General features: G+C 47.1%; 1 protein-coding gene across 1 annotated transcript in view; it reads right to left on the bottom strand.

Moving 5' to 3' along the window:
- The window catches only part of LOC106580493 (methylcytosine dioxygenase TET3), a 71384-nt gene that overhangs the window by 31996 nt on the left and 15226 nt on the right, over positions 1 to 24162 (bottom strand). Inside the window, 2 exon segments of the mRNA XM_014161626.2 lie at positions 1 to 981; positions 19171 to 19230. Of these exon segments, the coding sequence (XP_014017101.2) occupies positions 1 to 981; positions 19171 to 19230 (1041 nt within the window).

The following is a 24162-nucleotide window of genomic DNA, read 5'->3' as shown; positions in this document are numbered from 1 at the left end:
GTGTTGAGGTTGGCTGGTGGAGGAAGCCTGGGCAGGAGGGACCACGGTCTGGGGGACAGTGGCAGACAGCTGGGTCAGGGCCTCGATGGCAATAGCCGTCTGCAGACTGACGTTCTTCTCCTTGGCAATGGAGAGGACCTGAGGGGAGCAGGGGATAGGGGCTAGGTGTTGGCCCTGTTGATGTGGGCGTAGTGGTGGACAGGAGGGAGGGTTACCTCCATTGACATGGGGTTGGGGGTGGGGGGGCTGCTGTGAGTGTGGGGGCTGTTGATGAGGCGGCGTATCAGCGGTCATCTTGGAGCAGGGCATGTTGTTGTCCCGCCCCTCCCCTGCCCCTGTCTGTTTGATCCTCTTCTCCAGCCACTCCAGGTAGTCTGGGCAGTCTGGCCCATCACAGTCACAGTTGGGGGGCTTGTGGCCGTGCCGTGCCTGGCTCAGGGCATTCTGCAGGGTGTTCAGGTCCTCTGGGGGGCTAGCCTGGTTTCCTCCTTCTGGGGCATGGAGTCTGGCTTGAGCCGCGGCCCCCTCACCAGTGCCCATCTCCTGGTTGAACTTCTCATACAGCTGGGCGGTGTGGGACTGGGGCTCAAGGTGACCTGAGGGGGGCAGGGAGCCCACACTCACGCTGGCTGAGAAGGCTACCAGATTTCGTGCAACCTCCATGTCTGCCTCATGGACAGGCTTCCCAGGAGTCCTACCACTACTGCTCCAGCCATTGCAGTGCTGCTGCTGATTGGGTTGGGTGGCTTTGAAGTGCCCAGGTACACAGCCCTGTCCTGGGGAAACACTCCTTGACCGCTGGGGCTCCCTCTGGGGCCCCAGGCCAGCTCCACCCTCCTCATGGGTGTCCCTGGGATGCCGGCTAACCCCATTGATCGGTTCCAGGCTCAGCAAACCGCCTTCCTCGATGCGGTCATGTGACCCAGTTTCCATCTGGCCTCCTCTTCTGGGGCCATCCACTGAACGAGCGTCCGAAACAGTCTGAGTGAGAGAGTGAGAGGACACAGGTTAGGGACAAGGAACCAGAAAAACTAAATAGGAACTGTGCATCAACATGGAATAAACAATAGCAATCAATATACAAAAAAATATAGTTTAAACATGTTTACAACTAGTTTCTTCAGTTGATCATCTTAATATAACATTATACTCAAACAAAACATTCACAGAGAACAGACAAATAATAATGATTATGATAGGGCACTGGCTAGAAATCTCTCTCTGAGTGTTAAAGTCACATCATTGCACAGTAATATGCACACTACTACAGTAGTCAGACCATGTAAAGGTTTACCATCCCCCCCAAAGACACAAAGGATAATTGAAAAAGTAGTCAAACACACACAATTCAGGGCCATTATCTCAACATCTATTCTATATGAGGAAGAACAAGTGAAAGGCGAAGGAGAATGAGGTGAACTACAGCATCCATTGTATAGTGCATATCTACCATTCACTTCTATAGTTACTGGTAATAAACTTGCAACTCAACTTCCCCATTTGAATGTCAACATACTGTATATTGCCAGTCTATAAATGTCAATTAGCTCTCTGTGTTGTCAACGACTGTCTACTATATTGGACAAATGAACAGTGTTGTCTGAATCAGGTTAGCCAAGCAGGATTCCTGGTTTCTGATCCTGTGGTCCTGAACCTCTCCCCCCCTCAGGCCTTTATGACAAGGGACTATCTACTGTATCTACTGTACCTCTACAAGACTGCAGCATTCAACACCTGTATGTCATATCACCATAATGTAAGACTAGACACAATCAATGCATGATGTCTCAACAAATGCAATACACGTGTGAAGGATCGAGAGAGCAAAGATGTAGCAAAGAGTAGCTATTGTTAGTATATGGTTACGTTCTTGATGCCCTTTCACAAGTGTGCTTAATAAGATGATAGTAGCGACAGTCTTCGATTAGCGTCCATTAGAGATAGAGCATAGTGCTGATGATCTCATCTGGGGGTTGAACCTGCTCATCCAATACATTAGCTGTGATGACATCACTGTTTACTTGACCTGCAGAAGGGAGGCTGCAACACTATGGACAGGATCTGGTCTGGCTGATGATTTTGGAGGGAAAAACTAAAAGTGACATTTTGACAGTGCAACCAAAGCAGTGCTGTTGTCAAAACACTCTACACTGAGTGTATAAAACATTAAGGACACCTGCTCTTTCCGTGACATAGACTGACCAGGTAAATCCAGGTGAAAACTATGATCCCTTATTGATGTCACTTGTTAAATCCACTTCAATCAGTGTAGATGAAGGGGAGGAGACGGGTTAAAGAAGGATTTTTAAGCCTTCAGACAATTAAGACATGGATTGTGTATGTGTGCCATTCAGAGGGTGAAAGGGCAAGTCAAATAATATAACTGCCTTTGAACGGGGTATGGTAGTAGGAGCCAGGCGCACTGGTTTGTGTAAAGAACTGCAACGCTGCTGGGTTTTTCACACTCAACAGTTTCCCGTGTGTATCAAGAATGTTCCACCACCCAAAGGACATCCAGCCAACTTGACACAATCGTGGGAAACATTGGGAGTCAACATGGGCCAGCATCTCTGTGGAACGCTTTCAACACCTGTAGAGTCCATGCCCCAACATATTGAGGCAGTTCTGAGGGCAAAAGGGGGTGAAACTCAATATCAGGAAGGTGTTCCTTATGTTTGGTATACTCAGTGTACATGCTGCAGCCCTCTCAACATGACACTGACTTTAAAAAATGCAACAGATCTCTGCTTGAATCGTGTATCTGCACTGTTTCAAGCACAGTTAAAGGGATACTTTGGGATTTTGGCAATGAGAGAATGCCAAGCGTGTGCAAAGCTGTCATCAACGCAAACGGTGGCTACTTTGAAGAATCTCAAATATAACATTTGTTTAACACTTTTATGGTTACTACATGATTCCATATGTGTTATTTAATAGTTTTGATGTCTTCATTATTATTCTACAATGTAGAAAATAGTAAAAACCCTGGAATGAGTAGGTGTGTCCAAACTTTTGACTGGTACTGTATGTTCAACCACTTCTACACAGAGACACAAATCTATGTCACACTAAATATCAAAATAACCAAATAATACATTTAACATTTTTTATTTGCCTCTGAACATCTTCAAGTCTTATTCTAGAAGTTGTACCTCTACAATAGCCTAAACTAAATAAGGAAGTATTCAACATGGCACTATCTAATGGACCTGCCAGAGCAGGCAGGGCAGTGACATTGAGGCTACAGCAGGTAAGTCCTGCCCTATTGTTCAGAAAGACAGACGTTAATAAAGCCTGAAGCATTGTGAGCTCAGACAGACAGAGCTCTATAAGGATTACACACAGTCATAATAATGTCCACCTCACACACATACAGTATGCTGTACACACACATGTACTACACACACATGCACGCATACACACACACAAACATTCACAGTTTACTGTACACAGATATACAGGTACACATAAAGGTAGGGTACACCATTAAACATGTCTAGAAGAGAGGAACTAGACTGGTTTGTTGTTTGAGTTATGACCCAACAGGTCTGTGTACAATGCTAGTCAGTTTACAATGCAGACTTGATCATATCTACAGTATGTTCACAGTGAGAACACAGCTCTCGTTTGTAGTTCCTATAGTTGGTTGACAGCTGAAGTAGAATGACTGCTTTTCCCGTGGTTTGAATATATTTAAATGGGACTTTTGAAGTGTCTTATTGGACGGGCCGCTTGCTCAGGCCCTTATAATTCACCTTTTGTTCCGGGTGTCTGGTGGGGGTCCCTGGAGGGGTGGGGGGAGGACAGCCGGCCGACGATAAGTGAGAGGCCCAAGTTGCCCTACCGCAGACTGATCAGACTGAACTGAGACGGGGTTGTGAGTAACAACAGTTTGGATAACTAGTCTGTTGAATCAGCGTAGTCACAAAAATGCACAACCCACAGTCAGTCACATTGCTGCTCTTTTCTTCTTTTCACACAGTTGATACACTGACACTCTTTTTCTCTCTTAAACACATACAATAACAATTGTATCGTAGCTTTGCACGTCTCAAACCGAAACTTACAGGGATCTACTGTGCAAACAATAACACCATAATGACAGTTCTCATAACCGGTTAACTGGGACTTTCGAGATACATTCCATTCAGCCACAAGAGCATTAGTGAGGTCGGGCACTGATGTTGGGCGATTAGGCCTGGCTCGCAACCGGTCTTCCAATTCATCCCAAAGGTGTTTGATGGGGTTGAGGTCAGGGCTCTGTGCAGGCCAGTTAAGTTCTTCCACATCAATCTCGACAAATAATTTCTGTATGGACCTCGCTTTGTGCACGGGGGCGTTGTCATGCTGAAACAGGAAAGGGCCTTCCCCAAACTGTTGCCACAAAGTTGGAAGCACAGAATCGTCTAGAATGTCATTGTATGCTGTAGCATTAAGATTTCCCTTCACTGGAACTAAGGGGCCTAGCCCGAACCACGGAAAACAGCCCCAGACCATTATTACTCCTCCACCAAATTTTACAGTTGACACTATGCATTCAGGCAGGTAGTGTTCTCCTGGCATCCGCCAAACCCAGATTCGTCCATTGGACTGCCAAATGCTGAAGCGTGATTCATCACTTCAGAAAACACGTTTCCACTGCTCCGATGGTGGCGAGCTTTACACCACTCCAGACGACGCTTGGCATTGCGCATGGTGATCTTAGGCTTGTGTATGGCTGCTCGGCCATGGAAACCCATTTCATGAAGCTTCTGGCGAACAGTTCTTGTGCTGACGTTGCTTCCAGAGGCAGTTTGGAACTCGGTATTGAGTGTCGCAACCGAGGACAGACAATTTTTCATACACTACATGCTTTAGCACTTGGCGGTCCCACTCTGTGAGCTTGTGTGGCCTACCACTTCGCGGCTGAGCCGTTGTTGCTCCTAGACGTTTCCACTTCACAATAATAGCACTTACAATTTACCTGGGCAGCTCTAACAGGGCAGAAATTTGACGAACTGACTTCTTGGAAAGGTGGCAGCCTATGACGGTGCCACGTTGAAAGTCACTGAGCTCTTCAGTAAGGCCCTTATACTGCCAATGTTTGTCTATGGAGGCTGCATGATTTTATACACCTGGCAACAACGGGTGTGGTTGAAATAGCCGAATCCACAAATTTTAAGTGGTGTCCACATATTTATTATATATAGTGTATATTTAGCCAAATGAGACTGTCACAAATACCTTCTCTCTCTTCATACACGCCGTACTACACACTGCACTATACACACTGTGGCACGCTCACACCTGCAGGTACCTACCACGGTGCATCTGACAGTGCAGACCACGTGCTCCAAAAACTATTTACAGCGTGCCAGAGCCTACTCTCTCCTGCCAGGACACTCAGTCACACACACACGGCGCTTCCATTCCAAAACATCAACACGCCAAACCAGAAGAGACTGCCTAACCTGTTAGACACCATAGTCACTGAGACTAGTCCCTTCAAACAACATGCAACTGTACCACTACACGTCCGTCCCCACCTCCACCAGACCAAAACAGATGCCCTCAAGGTTGACAGCACAAAGCAAAACATTAGGGAGGGAGGGGAGACAAGAGGGTGGGGAGGAGGTGGGCATAAAGCCTGGGAGTAGACAGCTGAACATAAATCCACACATTTAGACACACTCCCTCCCTCCTTCTCCAACCCCCAACCCAAACCCCACTCCCTCCCAAGCTTCTCCCAACCCCACTCCCTCCCTCCTTCTCCCACCCCCAACCCAAACCCCACTCCCTCCAAAGCTTCTCCCAACTCCACTCCCTCCCTCCTTCTCCAACCCCCAACCCAACCCAAACCCCACTCCCTCCCAAGCTTCTCCCAACTCCACTCCCTCCCTCCTTCTCCCACCCCCAACCCAAACCCCACTCCCTCCCAAGCTTCTCCCAACCCCACTCCCTCCCTCCTTCTCCCACCCCCAACCCAAACCCCACTCCCTCCCAAGCTTCTCCTAACTCCCCTCCCTCCCTCCTTCTCCCACCCCCAACCCAAACCCCACTCCCTCCCAAGCTTCTCCCAACCCCACTCCCTCCCTCCTTCTCCCACCCCCAACCCAAACCCCACTCCCTCCCAAGCTTCTCCCAACTCCACTCCCTCCCTCCTTCTCCAACCCCCAACCCAACCCAAACCCCACTCCCTCCCCCTTCTCCTACCCCCATACCCACTCCCTCCCTCCTTCTCCTACCCCACTCTCTCACTACACCCACTCCTTCCTTCCCTCCCTTACTCCTTCTCCCACCCCCAACCCCACTCCCTCCCCTGCCTTGTCTCTCACAGAGAAACCGTGAAAGAGGAACCATGAGAAAAAAAACAGCAAAGAGCCCCAGACAGCTCCAGTACTTACATGGGTCTAGACGTCCTGACAGTCGTAGTGGAGAAACACAGAGGGGAGAAGAGGTAAAGAGGAGCATGGAATAGTGGTGCTAGGACACTAGCAATCTGGTGGAGGCTTTTTTTTATAGTCAGTGCGGCACACATTCACAAGAGCTGACACGCACGCGCGCACACACACCCACACCTCCCCCAACCAACACACGCTCGCTCTCTGTCTCTTCTTATGGCCGTCGTCGCTTTCGGTTCTCTCCCTTTTCCTCTCTCATTATCCCTCTCTGATCCTTCCTTCCTTTTTCTTTCTCTAACGCTCACAGTCTGGTTCTCCTTGCAGCCCCCACCTTCCCCTCTCTCTCTCTCCCTCTGCTCCTCTACCTCTCGCTCAGTCAGTGTCTTTCTCCCTCTCCTCCCCCTCTCTCTTCTGTGTGTGCAGAGTGAGAGGCCATTTTCTGAGGCACAGTGGGCACGTAAGAGGGAATGGAGGAGTGTGCAGCTAGCGCGGCGAGAGAGAGAGGGAGAGGGGGGGGGGGGTTGGAGGCTAGTGGCAGTCCTAGAAACAGCAGCACATTGCAGCAGAGCTGTTACCAGGCAATGCTCTCTCTCTCTCTCACACAAACCCTTATTGAAAACTAACACTTTGAATACATAACAGTGTGTTTCATAAAACATGATGTTATATGTTTTAGTCTATCTAGTAACGTCTAATAATTTGGATATCATCGAGCGGAGCGGTTTTTGAGCACGGAGGTGATGGAAGCCGCTAGACGCAGGCGAATGCCAATCTCAGCAGCCCTCTCTGGACATTAACAGGAACATTGAAAAAAATGAAAGAAAAACAACATAAGAATCTCTGTAGGTGGTTTGAATCTGACCAATTCAGACTCCTCTTTCTCCTGCGAGACAAGCTGTACTTCCATCTTTAGGTCTGTTTCAGTCATAGTCCATTGGCCGCCACAAAGCCGATGACCATCTCTCTGTTTCTCTGCCTTTTACCACAACTATGTTAATAATAACTATTTATTTATTTCTCTACAGGTCTGTTACCTTCACCGCCGGCAGATGTGTCGCTCATTGCGAGGTAATACCGGAGGAAGAGGAGCAGTCTAGGACTTGTGAAGGCGAGACAATGCACAGCGAGTCTCCTACATACCAGAGGATAGCGATGGCTTGAGATGACTTTAAAAATGGGCCAATACGTTTTACACTCAATCGTTTCTAATGCCTTTCATTTCCTGATTCATACACGTGAAAGACCAAGAGAATGGAGGATTGAATGTGATTGAGAGAGAGGGATAAAGACTAGAGGACTAGAGGCTGGGGAACAGGACAAGCAGCGGTCGGCGACAGTTTGGCAACATACTAACCACAGGGATAAAGGAAGCTAGAGAGACAGTAGAGAGGAGAGGAACATAGAGGGGAGAGTAAGGAGAGATGTTGAGCTACAGAAATGCAACACTCACACACACATAACAACCGAGTAAGTTGTCTTATTCATGTGACTTCGGCTCTAGCAAAAGAGTAAACCATGGATAAGAGAAGGAAGAGGGAACAGAGATCGAGCGGCTTGTCGCTTGACAGAGAACGTCCGCAGTGACATGGTGGTACTAGAGACATCGACAAACAGCAACATCATTTGCACCAAAGCCTAAGAGGACAGAAAGGATTCCGGCGTCTCTCCTTCTCCATGGCGTGGCTGCTTTCCCTCTCCTTCCAGTCGGCCGGGTTGGTCTTTCAGTCTCACTCGGTTCCTCCAATGTTTTTCCAACGTTATCCCCTCACCATTGCTCAGCTTTAGCACCATCGTCGCTGGCTCGCTCCACTTGTTCATGCTACCCCTCTGACCACCCTTCTCTGCACCTTCTCTTCTCTCTGTCCTCACTCTCTCCTTCAGCAGCATTGCTAGAAGTTTGGAATCGGATTTATGGAAGAGGGGGAAAAAACATGGCCGACGTCTCTTCTCTCCTCCATACAGATGAGATCGTTGTCGGCTCCTGCGCAGTGTCATTCTCTTATTATCCCTCACTGAGCATGCTCTGCGCTGCGCACTTGCTGGATTAACTTGAGTAACCTCTCCCTCGATCTCTCTCTTTCGCTCTTTTTTTTCGCTCCCGTTTTCTCTCTCTCTAGTTCGGTTTCTGTCCCTTCCTTTGCTTTCCTTCACTCCAGGTTCATCGCAGACAGTGTCTCTCCAACCCTTTCTGAGGCTTTTACTCTCTGGCCCTGTTGTTCACAGTCTTCCACCAGCGCTGTCTGGCCCACACTCACACACACAACCCAAAGACAAACACGGCACAACCCAAGCCGGTGCCTAGTAAAGGGAAGTTTGTTATGTCACATGCCCAGGAAGCACCAATGAGAGAGAGAGAGAGGGCAGGTGGGCGTGAGAGCTAGTGAAAGCATGTAGTTATGACATAGCTGTTACATCATCAGAATCTCACAACCTCGCTCCCACCCTGCCCACCCGCTGCACAGGCTGGGCGGATGTGTCATATGACAGTGTGTAGACCCCCCCCCCCTTCCCCCATCACACACACACTCTCATTCATCCACCCTCCTGACTACGCTCGCTCTCTCCCCCAGTACAGTGACACAGCATTTCTTGCGCTTAGAGCGAACTTAACCCTCTCCATTCTCTAGAATAACACACACTCTCGTTGGCTTCGAGCAGATGAGCATGTAAAACAACAAAATAAGCTAACTGTGTGCCACCGCGTACCACTCGGCAGTTTTTAGAGCCATAAATGCTACATTATTTGACACTTGAATACAACATGAATATGAATTCACAATATGAATTTGATTAGCCAAACCTATTTCTAAAAAGCTGTTCTCGCTATGTCATATAGATAGTTCTCCCATAGGGAAAAAGTTGGGAGTTCAGTGAAATAATCGTGATGTTTTTAAGCAACTAGTTGGCCACAAAATACAGCAGATGCATCTACTAATAGCAGTCTACACTCCAATTCTCCTGTCAGAACTATACAGTTTTTTTATTCATTTATTTCCAAAAACAAGTAAGCAAACATAATCAATGTTTGTTACGGTAACCCTGAGGTAGTTTTAGGTTAGTGCTACTGTTTTGTGATAGGCCGCCTGGGAAGAGCAGACCAGCAGCCATCATACCTCAGACAACAGACCTACTTATCTAGTATGGCAAGACCGCCACCTCACTGATGAGCCCTATAGGCCCTGGTAGTCACCTCAATACGTCAGAGTCACTTCAAAATTGAAGGCCATGTCCGGACTGTATTGTGGACCCATAAAGGGCTGTTTTCTGGACACAGATTAAAGAATTTCCATTGAGTTTGTTTCTAGTCCAAGACTAGGCTTAATCTGTGTTCACCAGTGGTGCGTATTCATGGATGCCAAGGGAAGCCAGGCTTCCCATAAAGTAACACACTCCTCCCCTCCAGCTTCCCCAGTGATTTTACCCACGCACCCTTACTGGTGTGCGGTAAACCAGCCCTTTATGTGTAGGATGGGGACAAACTAACATCCAGTCTTTTCAAACTGAAATGTAAATAACACAGTTGAAATATTATGGGGTATTGCGTGTAGATGATTTTGATTTGTTAGTATCCCCATTAGCCCAAGCCAATGGCAACAGCTAGTTTTACTGGCGTCCGACAATGAAAAATGACATTACAGACAAAATAATTTACAATTGACATGAATTTAAAAACATGAACATGTAGTGTGCGTGCATCTATCAGTTACACATACATGTCAGTACATACACACAACAAGTAGGTCACTTGGGGGAGAGGTGTTGTGCCGTAATGTATTTTTGTATTTATTTTTTATGAAACCAGGTTTGCTGTTCATTTGCGCTATATTTGATGGAAGGGAGTTCCATGCACTCATGGCTCTGTATAATACTGTACATTTCCTTGAATTTTTGCTGGACCTGGGGACTGTGAAAAGACCCCTGGTGGCATGTCTGGTGGGGTAAGTGTGTGTGTCAGTGCTGTGTGTAAGTTGACTGTGCAAACAATTTGTTTCTTAGAAAAACAAGAAGTGACGCAGTCAGTCTTTCCTTAACTCTTCGCCAAGAGAGACTGGCATGGATAGTATTAGATGAGTGAGAAAAAAGATCAATGTAATCCATTTTGTATTCAGGCTGTAACACAACATAATGTGGAATAAGTCAAGAGGTATGAATACTTTCTGAAGGCCCTCTGTGTTCTCCTAAAGCCCTAACAGACATAACAACCTTGTTTACTCTCTAATCACAAAGCACACAACTAGCACATAGACGACTTTCAAGGACTTGACAGAAAATAGAAAAGTGAGCGCTCTGCTCTCAAAACAATACAGGGTAGTTCCATAGCAGCAAATGATAAACTGACGCCCTAGTGAATAATAACAACACAGGTGCTGGTTTGATGAGGGACACCTATATGTGAATGTGATGATTCCAAAAACAGAAGGACAATTCAACACGTACAGTAGGAGTACTCTATTTGAACATGAGGTGCGTGGTGTGTGGTATCTCAGAAATGAAATTAACTTAGTCAGACAATCATCAGAAGGTGTGATTCAACATCTCAACTCCTCCATCTCTGTCTCTCTCCATCTCTCACTCTTCCACACACACACGCACAAAGCAGAGTATTGGCCTTGTAGGAGTGCTGACAGTATAGAGAAGTGCAGCTGTGTTCACATTTTTACCATGACTACGAGCCTGACTCATCTTCTCATCCAACCATTCACCCACACTGACAAGAAAACAACACACACACACACACACACACACACACACACACACACACACACACACACACACACACACACACACACACGTATGTACCTACTTTACCAAGACCAGTGGAGGCTGGTGGGAGGAGCTGTAGGAGGATGGGCTCATTGAAATGGCCGGAATGGAATAAACGGAACGGAGTCAAACGTGGTTTCCATATGCTTGGTGTGTTTGATACCATTCCATTTATTCCATTCCAGCCATTACAATGAGCCCATCCTCCTACAGCTCCTCCCACCAGCCTCCACTGATCAAGACAGGTGGGGTGAATCTCAACGATGTAAATGACAAAACATGACAGAGCATATGATTTATTGTACAGGGTACGGAGGAGCCCAGCTCTCCGTGTAGAAGATGGCAGGTGTAAGACATCAGGTATCCCTAGCGGATGATGCAACCCTCTCCTCTCATGTGTGTCAGAACAACCACCTTGTCTTCCATTCAGGTCCCATCTTCTCGAACAGCAGAGGACTATGCAGTATACAGTGCATATCTTCTTATGAGGAACACAGCCTAGGTCATCAATAGATGACAGAGTCCAGACGCCCAAATCAGATCATTGCTCTGTTTTCCTGACAGAGCAGGCTTAACCCCCTCACTAATGTCTTCCTGTCACTCCCTGACCCACATTACCACATTACACACCCTCCTCCCCTCCAGCCTCATACCATCAAGGTCATCTGTTCTGACACACATGCTCCATGTGACACACACACACACACACACACAGAGACATGCATAAGCACACAGGCAGAGAAACAAACACAGGCAAACACACTAAGGGTCACACGAACAGGGGAACACACGCAAATTAACATTTTAGAGGATTGTTCCTCTATCTGTACACAGAAGAGTGAATACTGCAGAGTACAGGCTGGCTGGCTGGCTTGTGTAACACATTGGATTGTGCTCTCACTCACACACACACAATGACAGAGGGTCAGTGGGTGCATTGGTGAGGATGAATGGTGAGTGGGACTGAAAGTGTAGCATAGAAAACAGAATAACAAAAATATCTGAGAATCTATCCTCATCCATCTTTCTGCTCACTAGTTCTGTTTTTCCTTTCTTTCTTTTATTGATCCCTCTCTGCCAGTGATTTCACTATTCCTCTGTCTTTCTCCCTCCCTCCCTCCCTTTTTTACTCTGACCCTGTCCTCTCCTCTGTGTTGTCCCTGACCCTGTCCTCTCCTCTGTGTTGTCTCTGACCCTGTCCTCTCCTCTGTGTTGTCCCTGACCCTGTCCTCTCCTCTGTGTTGTCCCTGACCCTGTCCTCTCCTCTGTGTTCTCTCTGACCCTGTCCTCTCCTCTGTGTTGTCCCTGACCCTGTCCTCTCCTCTGTGTTGTCTCTGACCCTGTCCTCTCCTCTGTGTTGTCCCTGACCCTGTCCTCTCCTCTGTGTTGTCCCTGACCCTGTCCTCTCCTCTGTGTTGTCTCTGACCCTGTCCTCTCCTCTGTGTTGTCTCTGACCCTGTCCTCTCCTCTGTGTTGTCCCTGACCCTGTCCTCTCCTCTGTGTTGTCTCTGACCCTGTCCTCTCCTCTGTGTTGTCTCTGACCCTGTCCTCTCCTCTGTGTTGTCCCTGACCCTGTCCTCTCCTCTGTGTTGTCCCTGACCCTGTCCTCTCCTCTGTGTTGTCCCTGACCCTGTCCTCTCCTCTGTGTTGTCTCTGACCCTGTCCTCTCCTCTGTGTTGTCCCTGACCCTGTCCTCTCCTCTGTGTTGTCTCTGACCCTGTCCTCTCCTCTGTGTTGTCTCTGACCCTGTCCTCTCCTCTGTGTTGTCCCTGACCCTGTCCTCTCCTCTGTGTTGTCTCTGACCCTGTCCTCTCCTCTGTGTCGTCCCTGACCTGTGGGCTCCTCCTCTGTGTTGTCTCTGACCCTGTCCCCTCCTTTGTGTTGTCCCTGACCTGTGGGCTCCTCCTCTGCTCTAGGCAGGAACAGAAAGGGGCAGAGAGGGACAGAGAGCGGGACAAAGAGAGAGGGACACAGAGAGAGGGACACAGAGAGAGGGACACAGAGAGATGTAGGATGGCGGTGTAGGTTATCCACCTGACTCTGCCCTCCCTGACACGAGGCATGTGCAAGTCAGCACGCGGACACACAGCCCACCTGGGGGTGTGAGGTCTGCCTGCCTGCCCCACTCCACCACTCCTCAGAAAGGGAGAGAGGAGGAGAGGAGGGATGAGGAAGGAGAGGGGAGGGAGAGGCCAGGGTGGAGCCACCAAAAACACTCCAGCACCAAGAGAGGGGAAGGAAAGTGAAGAAGGAATAGTGTTTTTAAAAGAGTAGTCTTTGTGGGAAAGACTTGGGACTGAATGGAAAATAGAGGGAAATATGAGGAGGCAAGGAACGGGTGGAGGGAAGAGGGTAGAGAGATGGAGGGAAGAAAGGGTGAAAGGGTTTAAAGTAGTGAACAAAAGGAGGAAATAATACCCTTACAAACGGTTCAAATACTGTATTTGACAAACAGTGGAATGGATAGCAGATGATGTCACTGTAGTTAGATGAAGTCATACTGTTTAAATCCCACAATAGCACTTTCTTTCTGTTGGAATACTTTCAGTTGGATTACTTTGGGTAGGAATCTGACCAAGACCCATGCATCAAAGACAGACAGACAACAAACAGTAGGCTACAGCAGTACAGTGAGGGAAAATATTAGAAAATAATACAACTATGGTGCAACAACTTAACACCAATGGGGGTGAGCTACAGAGAGAGAGAGAGAGAGAGAAGTGGGAGAGAGTACTAGAGAGAGGAAGGTGAGAGAACTAGAGAGAGAGAGAGGGGTGGTAGAGAGCTAGAGAGAGGGGAGAGAGTGAGAGGTGGGAGAGAGAGCTAGAGAGAGGAGGAAGTAGAGAGAGAGAGAGAGAGAGAGAGAGGAGGAAGTAGAGAGAGAGAGAGAGAGAGAGAGAGAAGGGAGAGGGAGCTAGAGAGAGAGAGAGAGAAGGGAGAGGGAGCTAGAGAGAGAGAGAGAGAGAAGGGAGAGAGAGAGAGAGAGAGAAGGGAGAGGGAGCTAGAGAGAGAGAGAAGTGGGAGAGAGAGAAATATAAATATATAGAGAGGGAGTTAAAGGGGAAGAATAGAGAGAGAACCTTCCCCTGCACAGTGGCATGTTGCCAGCCTTGTCTCTCCCAGGAGTCAGGCTAAGATTAGCTCCCCATATGTTCAAGTCAGGCGTAGCCCGTTTTAAAGGGCCAACGCTCGCCTTGCCTGTAGCACTGCAGAGAACACACCATCCATCCCTGTGCTCTGTCATGCTTTACATCAACCACTACATACCATACATATCCAATAACCACGACGTTTGTTGTAAAATATCTAACGTTTTCCAGCCATATTGTATCGTCTATATACCAAGCTTGTAGCCTTGCAGATTGTATCCATGTGTTTAAAACGTTTCCATAGAATCATAAACAATAGACATGTCACTTTTGGAGCTCCAACACACCAGACAAGACATCAAGCAACACACCAGGCATGATACCAAGCAACACACCAGACATGACACCAAGCAACACACCAGACATGCCTCCAAGCAACACACCAGACATGCCTCCAAGCAACACACCAGACATGCCTCCAAGCAACACACCAGCAACACACCAGACATGACACCAAGCAACACACCAGCAACACACCAGACATGCCTCCAAACAACACACCAGAGACATGACTCCAAGCAACACACCAGACATGCCTCAAAGCAACACACCAGACATGACTCCAAGCAACACACCAGACTTGATGCCAAGCAACACACCAGACCTGCCCCCAAGCAACACACCAGACATGCCTCCAAGCAACACACCAGATATGCCTCCAAGCAACACACCAGACATGCCTCCAAGCAACACACCAGAAACACACCAGACATGACACCAAGCAACACACCAGCAACACACCAGACATGCCTCCAAACAACACACCAGAGACATGACTCCAAGCAAGACACCAGACACGACACCAAGCAACACACCAGACATGACTCCAAGCAACACACCAGACTTGACGCCAAGCAACACACCAGACATGCCTCCAAGCAACACACCAGACATGCCTCCAAGCAACACACCAGACATGCCTCCAAGCAACACACCAGACATGCCTCCAAGCAACACACCAGACATGCCGCCAAGCAACACACCAGACATGACGCCAAGCAACACACCAGACATGAACCCAAGCAACACACCAGACATGCCGCCAAGCAACACACCAGACATGCCGCCAAGCAACACACCAGACATGCCTCCAAGCAACACACCAGACATGCCTCCAAGCAACACACCAGACATGACGCCAAGCAACACACCAGACATGCCTCCAAGCAACACACCAGACATGCCTCCAAGCAACACACCAGACTTGACGCCAAGCAACACACCAGACTTGACGCCAAGCAACACACCAGAACATGACTCCAAGCAACACACCAGCAACACACCAGACATGACTCCAAGCAACACACCAGACATGACGTCAAGCAACACACCAGACATGCCTCCAAGCAACACCAGACATGCCGCCAAACAACACACCTGACATGACGCCAAGCAACACACCTGACATGACGCCAAGCAACACACCAGACATGCCTCCAAGCAACACACCTGACATGACGCCAAGCAACACACCAGACATGCCTCCAATATTGTATCATGAAAACTCAAAACAAAGCTACAGGGATACGTTCTAAATCGTGACGTGTGTAATCATGGTTTGGCAGGATTCATGACAGTACTGTACACAAACAGTTCCCAGTCTGAGAGGGAGAGTAGCCAGCAGAGGGGTGAGAGTTAAACACATGCCAATACAGCCTCTTCCTCCTCCTCCTCCTCCTTCTTCTCTTCCTCCATTCATTTTTCGTTAACTGCAGCAGGCACTGCTGGCCCTCAGCCATTCTGTACTCCAGGAGAAACCAGACACTGGCCGGCAGGGGCAAGAGCCACAACACTACAACCATGCTACAGGGCACCGTAAACTTAGGCCAAGCCATGGGTCCTCAGTCAGCCCCACAGACGGGTCCGATGAGGGGGAAGAGACACCACTGGCAGGAGCGTCCATTATAGAGCATTCATTAGAGCAGAAACATGCAACAGGGATGCTGATGATACTCAATCCCTTCTTGACGTTTGAGTGGTCCCTGTAGACTGCATCAGGGGAGGAGAATGAGTTGGTGAATATAGAACATGAATCAAAATGTCATTTAGGTTCCCACTGAGGCTCAATATGTTTCATGCACATCTTGGTTGAGGAGTATTATGGGGTGACAGACACTTGATTTCAAGTGGTATTCATACAGGTTTTATTGATAATTAAAGAATATCTGACGTAACCAATGGAAATACAACCAAAAGGAAGAATTGTTCTTCGTGCTCGACAGATGCGTTCCTAACAACTGTTTTCTACAGAAGACAGGTGCATTGTGATTCTTCATTGAAAGCCCTGACATTTGTTCTCTACATGTGGGCAGTCTGTTCAAAACTCCACCTTCTCAATCCAAGAAACAGTCCATGGCCTATTGCCACCAGGCATCACTTAACAGTGATAGGTCCAAGAAAACAAGCTGAATAGAATAGCTATCCTGAAACACCTCACGCTTCCTGTAAATACTACATACACACCGCTCCCCCGCACACACGCAACCCATCTCAACACATGACCATCCTAGAGGGAGGGCCTGGGTTAAAATTACAGCCATGATGTCATCTGCCACTCACTGTTGCCACAGAAACGAGGTCACTGCTAACCCTTTCTAATCAAGGGAGGGGATTCCGCAACATGGCACCATATTCCATATATTGTGCACTACTTTTGACCATGGCCCATAGGGTGCCACTTGGAACACACCCTGGTTAAACCAAACCTGCTAGCACTGTACTTTCCATCTGTAGTCAGAAACACAATGACTCAGTGTCTTTGTTCCATCCACCTTTCCGGTTTACAGTCTATGTGTATTTGCGCATGGTGCAGGTGCACATTTGATGAATGAAAAGGAAACACTGCGTTTGAAGAGAAATCACACCAGCGCAGTCTGTGGTAACTAACATTGCTCTAGCATTTCCTGAAAAGCTACTACAAAGTGTTAGAACCATACTACAAAGCCCAGTATAACCCTTCTAGAACTGAAAATGTATACATTGTATGCGTATATTTCTATATCGTATGTATATACAATGTAGAATTAAAGAGTGAAAACCAGACTTTTATAGAGTATGCTGAAGTGATTCTTCAACAGGGGGATGTTTGTATGGATGGTGTGAGCCGGCCTTGACTATTTTCCAGAATGACGTTTTAGCATTTGTGGCAAAAATCCCATTCAAGTCATGGGACCGATATTAGCATTTTTCGCACATCATGTCCAAATCATACAAAAATATCTCAAATTGATTGCGAAGCTCACCAAAGTCACGTATAGATGATTTGAACATGCGCGAACAATGCTAATAACGGCCCCATGACTTGAATGGGAATTGTGTCACGAATGTTAAAATGTTAACATTTGGAAACACTGCCAGACACTGACAAATAAACTAAACCCAAGCATGGATTGCGGTCATACCTTGTACATTTACTGCTTACAGGGTAAGGAAACCAATTTGTCATTTTGTAATTTGGGTGAACTATGTCTTTAATCATGACAACAGATGGTGGCCAAGAGCCTTAGCTGATAAGAATGTAGCCTATCAGCAAACCTGCGGAAGTTCACTGAGGTCAAAACTAACAAGACAACCATTTCTCTGACTGTCTGAACATGTCTAACTGAAACCGTGAAGACAGTCAGTTCAACAAGAGAAGCCTACATCTAAATTCTGCCCAAAATAAAGTGACTATACAGAGTGTACAGAGCTATACATGTCAAAACTCAACATTGACAGGCTAACAATGACAGAATGCTCCAAAAACAGACACGTGTCAGAATATTGGACATTGATCAGCTTTGCCAGTCTCCTGCTATAAACAGACTGCCAGTTCAGCAACAGCATGGACAGATTCTTCTGTCTGAAACCGTAGCAGAGATTCACTCCGTATATAAACACACAAGCGTGCCACGACTTGGTAGACCAGGGAACAGCAGCCTGCCAGCGTTTAGAGGCCACGCGCTACAGGTTACTACACACACACACACACACACACACACACACACACACACACACACACACACACACTGCCAGACAAACACATGCTCATGCGTGCCTGTGTGACCCACTAACTTTTAGCTCGGCTGACTTCAGAACTCAGAGAGGAGGGCCCGCCCCCTGTCCCCTGAGCGTACGGTTCCTCCTCCTCTCCTCTCCTCCTTCTCCTCCTCTTCCTCCTCCTCCTTCTCCTCCTCCTCTCGCTGGCCGCCTTTCTCAGCACATGCCTGACTCTGCCGCCAATCGCAACCCAGCCCGGGACGCTTTAAAACCCGACCCAGCCTTAACGCCAGCCACTTAATCACAACAACCTAGTGCACAACGCAGCCGTCAGAAAGCCTGAACGCTGAACTAGCAGCCATGCAGCGAGCTAGAGGGGGAAGAGAACTAACTACACACTGCACTACAGTATGTGTTGGTTTGCACGCCTGACTTTAAACACCTCTCCTCTATGACACAGAGCTCAGACAACTCTGAACACAAACCAAACATGGTCACCGGTGTGAGCGCCAACAGACAGATGCCATGGGCACGACAGTGGATGTCTATTTACTGTCTGTCTGTCTGTAGATCAGGGGCTAGTGTAAAGCTCACTAATATGATGCATAAACATGAACATGTGCTTAAAAAAGCTGCAGCACTATATAGCCTACCTCCCTTCCCAATGTATGGAAACCTACTACTCTAAACCTACTAAACTACTCTTCTTTATTTTCAACCAACAACACCGAGACAGACAAGGGACATCCCAGACAGATGAGAGACCAGATGAGAGACCAGATGAGAGACCAGCAGGAACACAAGGACTGAAGCTCTCCAATCAACCTAATAACAAAGAAATAGAGCAGATATTACACCCACCAGCTCTGTCTATCTGACCCAGGGCGAGTCTCTCTTACCTCTGTTGCCAGACTGGCCTTTACAAACCAGGCTTTACTGTTGTCCTCAATATGTCCCACCTTTCCAGCCATTCAAAACAGGTAGAAAGAGAAAGGGGGAGAGAGGAGGGAGGGAGGGAGAGGGGGGAGAATAACAATCAATAGAATAATATGAGCTTTTTTAAAGAGGTGTCAATCCACACATGACTGCCTAAAGAATATTTATATTCATTCATCTTTACCTATATAATCCCATTCTCATATTCTCCCCTCCTGACAGAAAACAACCCTAACACATATCACTTCTATTTGTCTTCAAATGCGAGAGAGAGTGAGAGAGCAAGGATTCTGTTTTAATGATAAAATTATGTAATGCATCGTGAAAGAGGATAGCCTCTATTCACGATTGTAGCTACTGTATGTGCCTTTAAATATCACCATGACCTCATATCAATTTAATATTTCAGGTAAATGGTCATGCATTATTACATCTTCATAATCCATATACAGTTATATTCATGTATAGATTACTGTCAATAAGAGAATAAAAGCAACGTTCAGACACTGCAATGGGGTTGTTACATTTACAGTAACAGCAGTAATCATTTAAGTAATGAAACAATAGCAGCAGTTTACATTTGTCCCCCTAACCCTACCCCCATCTAGCTGTTTAGAGTGCCGGCAGTGTTTTGTCTCCAGCTAACCCTCCTGGTCTCTCCGCCCCCCTCTACTCTATCTCAAATATACCCCCCTCCAGGGCCAGGTCAGGCATTCTGCCTGGTAATTAATATTTACCCAGTGAGCCAATCTGCCTTGGTGTGCTTCTCTCTCTCTCTCCGTCGGCTGGCCGTATCCCCATCAGAAGACTCAGGCTTCCTCTCGTCTAATCCCTACTATCACTCTCTCTCTCTCTCTCGTCTTTGCTCCAATCCATTCAGGAAGCCATCTTGTGTTTTAAATCCTGTTTTACTTCAGCCCAAGTACAAACACACATTCTCTCTGTCCCTCCCTCTCTCTCTCGCTCGTTCCCCTACACCAATAGGTCTACCGCGCACACACACGGGAGAGGATTTTTCTTTTAAAGCCAGCCTCTGTGATCGCTTTCACTGCTGCACTACACACTACCTCCTCCCACTCCCTCTTTAATCTTTTAACCCCCCTCCTCCCTGTCTTTCCAGCGAGTAAAGCTAACTGCAATCGTGTTGTGAAAACTCCCCCCTACCCCTTCTTCAACCATACACTCGCATGAAAACACACACACACAACCGGCGAGACGTCACGCTACACATAGCACACAAAGAGAGTCAAGCAACCAATCAGCAGCCATCCTGAGCTCTGCTGCTAGGGAGAGAGAGAGAGAGAGAGAGAGAGAGAGAGAGAGAGAGAGAGAGAGAGAGAGAGAGAGAGAGAGAGATGGAAGGTGGACTGGGGGATGGGACCTCTCTATGGCTGTCAATTATCTCCTGGAGCTCGCCTTTCCTAAACAATGACTCTGGTATGTGGTATCACTGAGGACCATCTGTGTCAGGGCTGCCTGCAATAACTGGACTGGACTGCACAGTGCAGAGTGCGCATGCACACACACACACACACACACACACACACACACACTCCCTGTGTAGCAGGGAACAGACACTTACACAGCACCACAACCATTTAAACATGCTGACTCAACATCCACATACACAGACAGTGTAATGTAGCAAACACTGGTCATTGACAAAAGTTAAGATGAAATTAAAGAAAAAAACATTGCCTATTTTGTATCATTCTGATAGACAAAATAACCCCCAAGGTTATATACAATAAAAGTGCTCCCTCTCCATTCTGCAGAGGAGTTTCTCTTTTAGGAACCTGACCCTGCGAGACTAATACACCGATCATATCTAGGAGGTCTAGAGGGGAAGTGTTTTGCTTATGTTGGTTTAAAGGGAGAGAGATGTCCTGCTAGTACTGTCTCAGACCCAGGTAAAAGGTTCATATGCTCTCTGTTTAGTTTTTACTGACACTAGTAATGGGTCTGTGAATGCCAGTGAACTATTGGCATGAGCAGAGTTGTATCTAGGGTATGCAAGTTTCTTATACTTCCCAATCAGAGTGCCAGGCAACAGATGCTACGATATACTGTATATGGGCTTACCTGGATATAGTGTTGCTGTATAGTGTCAACATTTCTCTTTTTTTAGAAGTGACAATTCTTTATTGAAAAAGCACAAATCACCAAAACAGAATGACGAAAGAGAGAGTAGGAAACGGAAAAAAATGGCAAAGAGAAAAATGACTGAAAAAGAGAGGGTAAAAGTCAAACGGAGTGAACAAGTTCATGTTAAGAACAGACAGAGAGAAAGAGAGAGAGAGAGAAAGAGAGAGAGAAAGAGCGGGACTGGAGTGGTAGTAAAGCAGTCAGTCAGTGAGTAACACAGCGTTTGTAATGTCTGTCTGAGCCACAGCCTCTCATATGGATGGTGTGTGAAATCCCCTGCTCTGACGTCACTCACTGGAGACGCCCGCTGCCGCGTGTGTGAGAGTGTGTGTGTGTGTGTGTGTGTGAGAGAGAGAGTCTGAGAGTGTGAGTGAGTGTGTCATGTCAGCTCTCGCTCTTCCCCCCCCGAGCGCTTGAGGGCGCCAAGCTGCCCTGCATCACGCACTCCTGCCATCTATTACGCACACCTGCCTTCCCTCGTCAAGCGCATCAGCGATATTGGACTCACCTGGACTCATTCATCACCTGTTTATTTCCTCCCCTATATTTGTCAGTTCCCTGCTCTGTTCCCTGCTGATGCATTCATTGTTTTTGTCTTTGTTACCCTTGTGCTGACGCTGTTCCTATCTCGTTCCATGTCCGTTCCTTATTAAATGTTTGACTCCCCGTACCTGCTTCGTCTCTCCAGCGTCATCCCATGTGACAGACTGTGTGTGTGGGGGACAGCGAGAGCAGATGCGCAGCGTGGCTGTGATATGGGTGGTGACCGACCAACATCATCATACATCTGACAGCGTGCCATGGCTTTCTTGTGTGTCTGTGGCACGCGGGAGAGCATGCTCTCGCTCTGCAGCGCTTACATTAATCGAGTGTTAAAAATAGATCTGTAATAAAGTCTGTTAGACATGCGACTCTGAGTCGAGACTAATACAGAAGTGTGTGGACTACTCAGTCTCACGTAATGTACCGTATATCTCCAACCCATCTCAAAACTCAGTACTGACTGAGCTGGTCACACTACACCTGGCAACCTCAGACGGCCCTCACCAATTCTTTACACACACACACACACACACACACACATGTAAAATCCCATCTGCTCAATGACATTACTGTAATCCTGATATAAAAAAACAAGCCCCCCATAACTAAATCTCAGCGTATTCCCACGTACCCGGTCAGTCAGTCTCCCTCACCCCCACTCACACAAATGACAGTGCCTGGTAACACAGGCCTCACCATCCTCCCTATCAACCCTGCTTATACCAGACTGAACAAATTAAACAAGAATGAGTGGTGTTCAGTCTGGTGTAAACAGGTTACCAACCCCCAAACACTCTCCTCACTCACCCAGACCTGTGACAACCCACCTCCACACCCCTCTAGACTGAGGAACAGAATCAGGGGGAGGGAGACTCATTGCAACCCCTTCAATGATGAGTTGTAAATATCTACAATTCACAGGGGGGGGGCTGTAATTACAACACTATTAACAGTAATATTTCAGGTCTGACTCCATCCACCCTGTCCTCTCATGTGACCATGCCTCTGGTCTCTAGAGCCTCCGGTTAATCCCTAATAACAACCACTCCCCTCCCTCTGCAACAACACACACACCACTGGCTGTCACCCATCAATACATTGGACTAAGAGAAGTGTGATCGCTCCTGTCATATGTACTCACACAGCTTACAGCTTATTAGGCCTGGTTCACAGTCGGGTATGTGATCAAAACCTGCCACATGGTTACTGTAAGAAGATGTCTTCTAAGTGACTTACTTTTTTAAAATGTTTAACTTGGCTTAATACAGGCTAAATAAAAGAGGCAGTAGACCTATAAAACACCATATACATCTTTAAATATGGAGTAATGTACAGTTGAAGTCGGAAGTGAACATACACTTAGGTCGGAGTCATTAAAACTCGTTTTTCAACCACTGCACAAATTTCTTGTTAACAAACTAACGTTTTGGCAAGTTGGTTAGGACATCTACTTTGTGCATGACACAAGTCATTTTTCCAACAATTGTTTAGACAGATTATTTCACGTATAATTCACTATATCACAATTCCAGTGGGTCAGAAGTTTACATACACTAAGTTGACTGTGCCTTTAAACAGCTGGGAAAATTCCAGAAAATGATGTCATGGCTTTAGAAGCTTCTGATGGGCTAATTGACATAATTTGAGTCAATTGGAGGTGTACCTGTGGATGTATTTCAAGGCCTACCTTCAAACTCAGTGCCTCTTTTCTTGACATCATGGAAAAATCCAAATAAATCAGCCAAGACCTCAGAAAAATAACTGTAGACCTCCACAAGTCTGGTTCATCCTTGGCAGCAATTTCCAAATGCCTGAAGATACCACGTTCATCTGTACAAACAATAGTACACAAGTATAAACACCATGGGACCACGCAGCCGTCATACCGCTCAGGAAGGAGACGCATTCTGTCTCCTGGAGATTAACATACTTTGGTGCGAAAAGTGCAAATCAATCCCAGAACAACATCAAAGGACCTTGTGAAGATGCTGGAGGAAACAGGTACAAAAGTATCTATATCCACAGTAAAACGAGTCCTATATCGACATAACCTGAAAGGCCGCTCAGCAAGGAAGAAGCCACTGCTCCAAAACCGCCATAAAAAAAGCCAGACTAAGGTTTACAACTGCAAATGGGGACAAAGATCGTACTTTTTGGAGAAATGTCCTCTGGTCTGATGAAACAAAAATAGAACTGTTTGGCCATAATGACCATCGTTATGTTTGGAGGAAAAAGGGGAAGGCTTGCAAGCCGAAGAACACCATCCC

Source organism: Salmo salar, chromosome ssa20 (genome assembly GCF_905237065.1).
Source record: "Salmo salar chromosome ssa20, Ssal_v3.1, whole genome shotgun sequence".
In the NCBI taxonomy this organism is placed as follows: Eukaryota; Metazoa; Chordata; class Actinopteri; order Salmoniformes; family Salmonidae; genus Salmo; species Salmo salar.
This window is presented reverse-complemented; position numbering and strand designations above follow the sequence as displayed.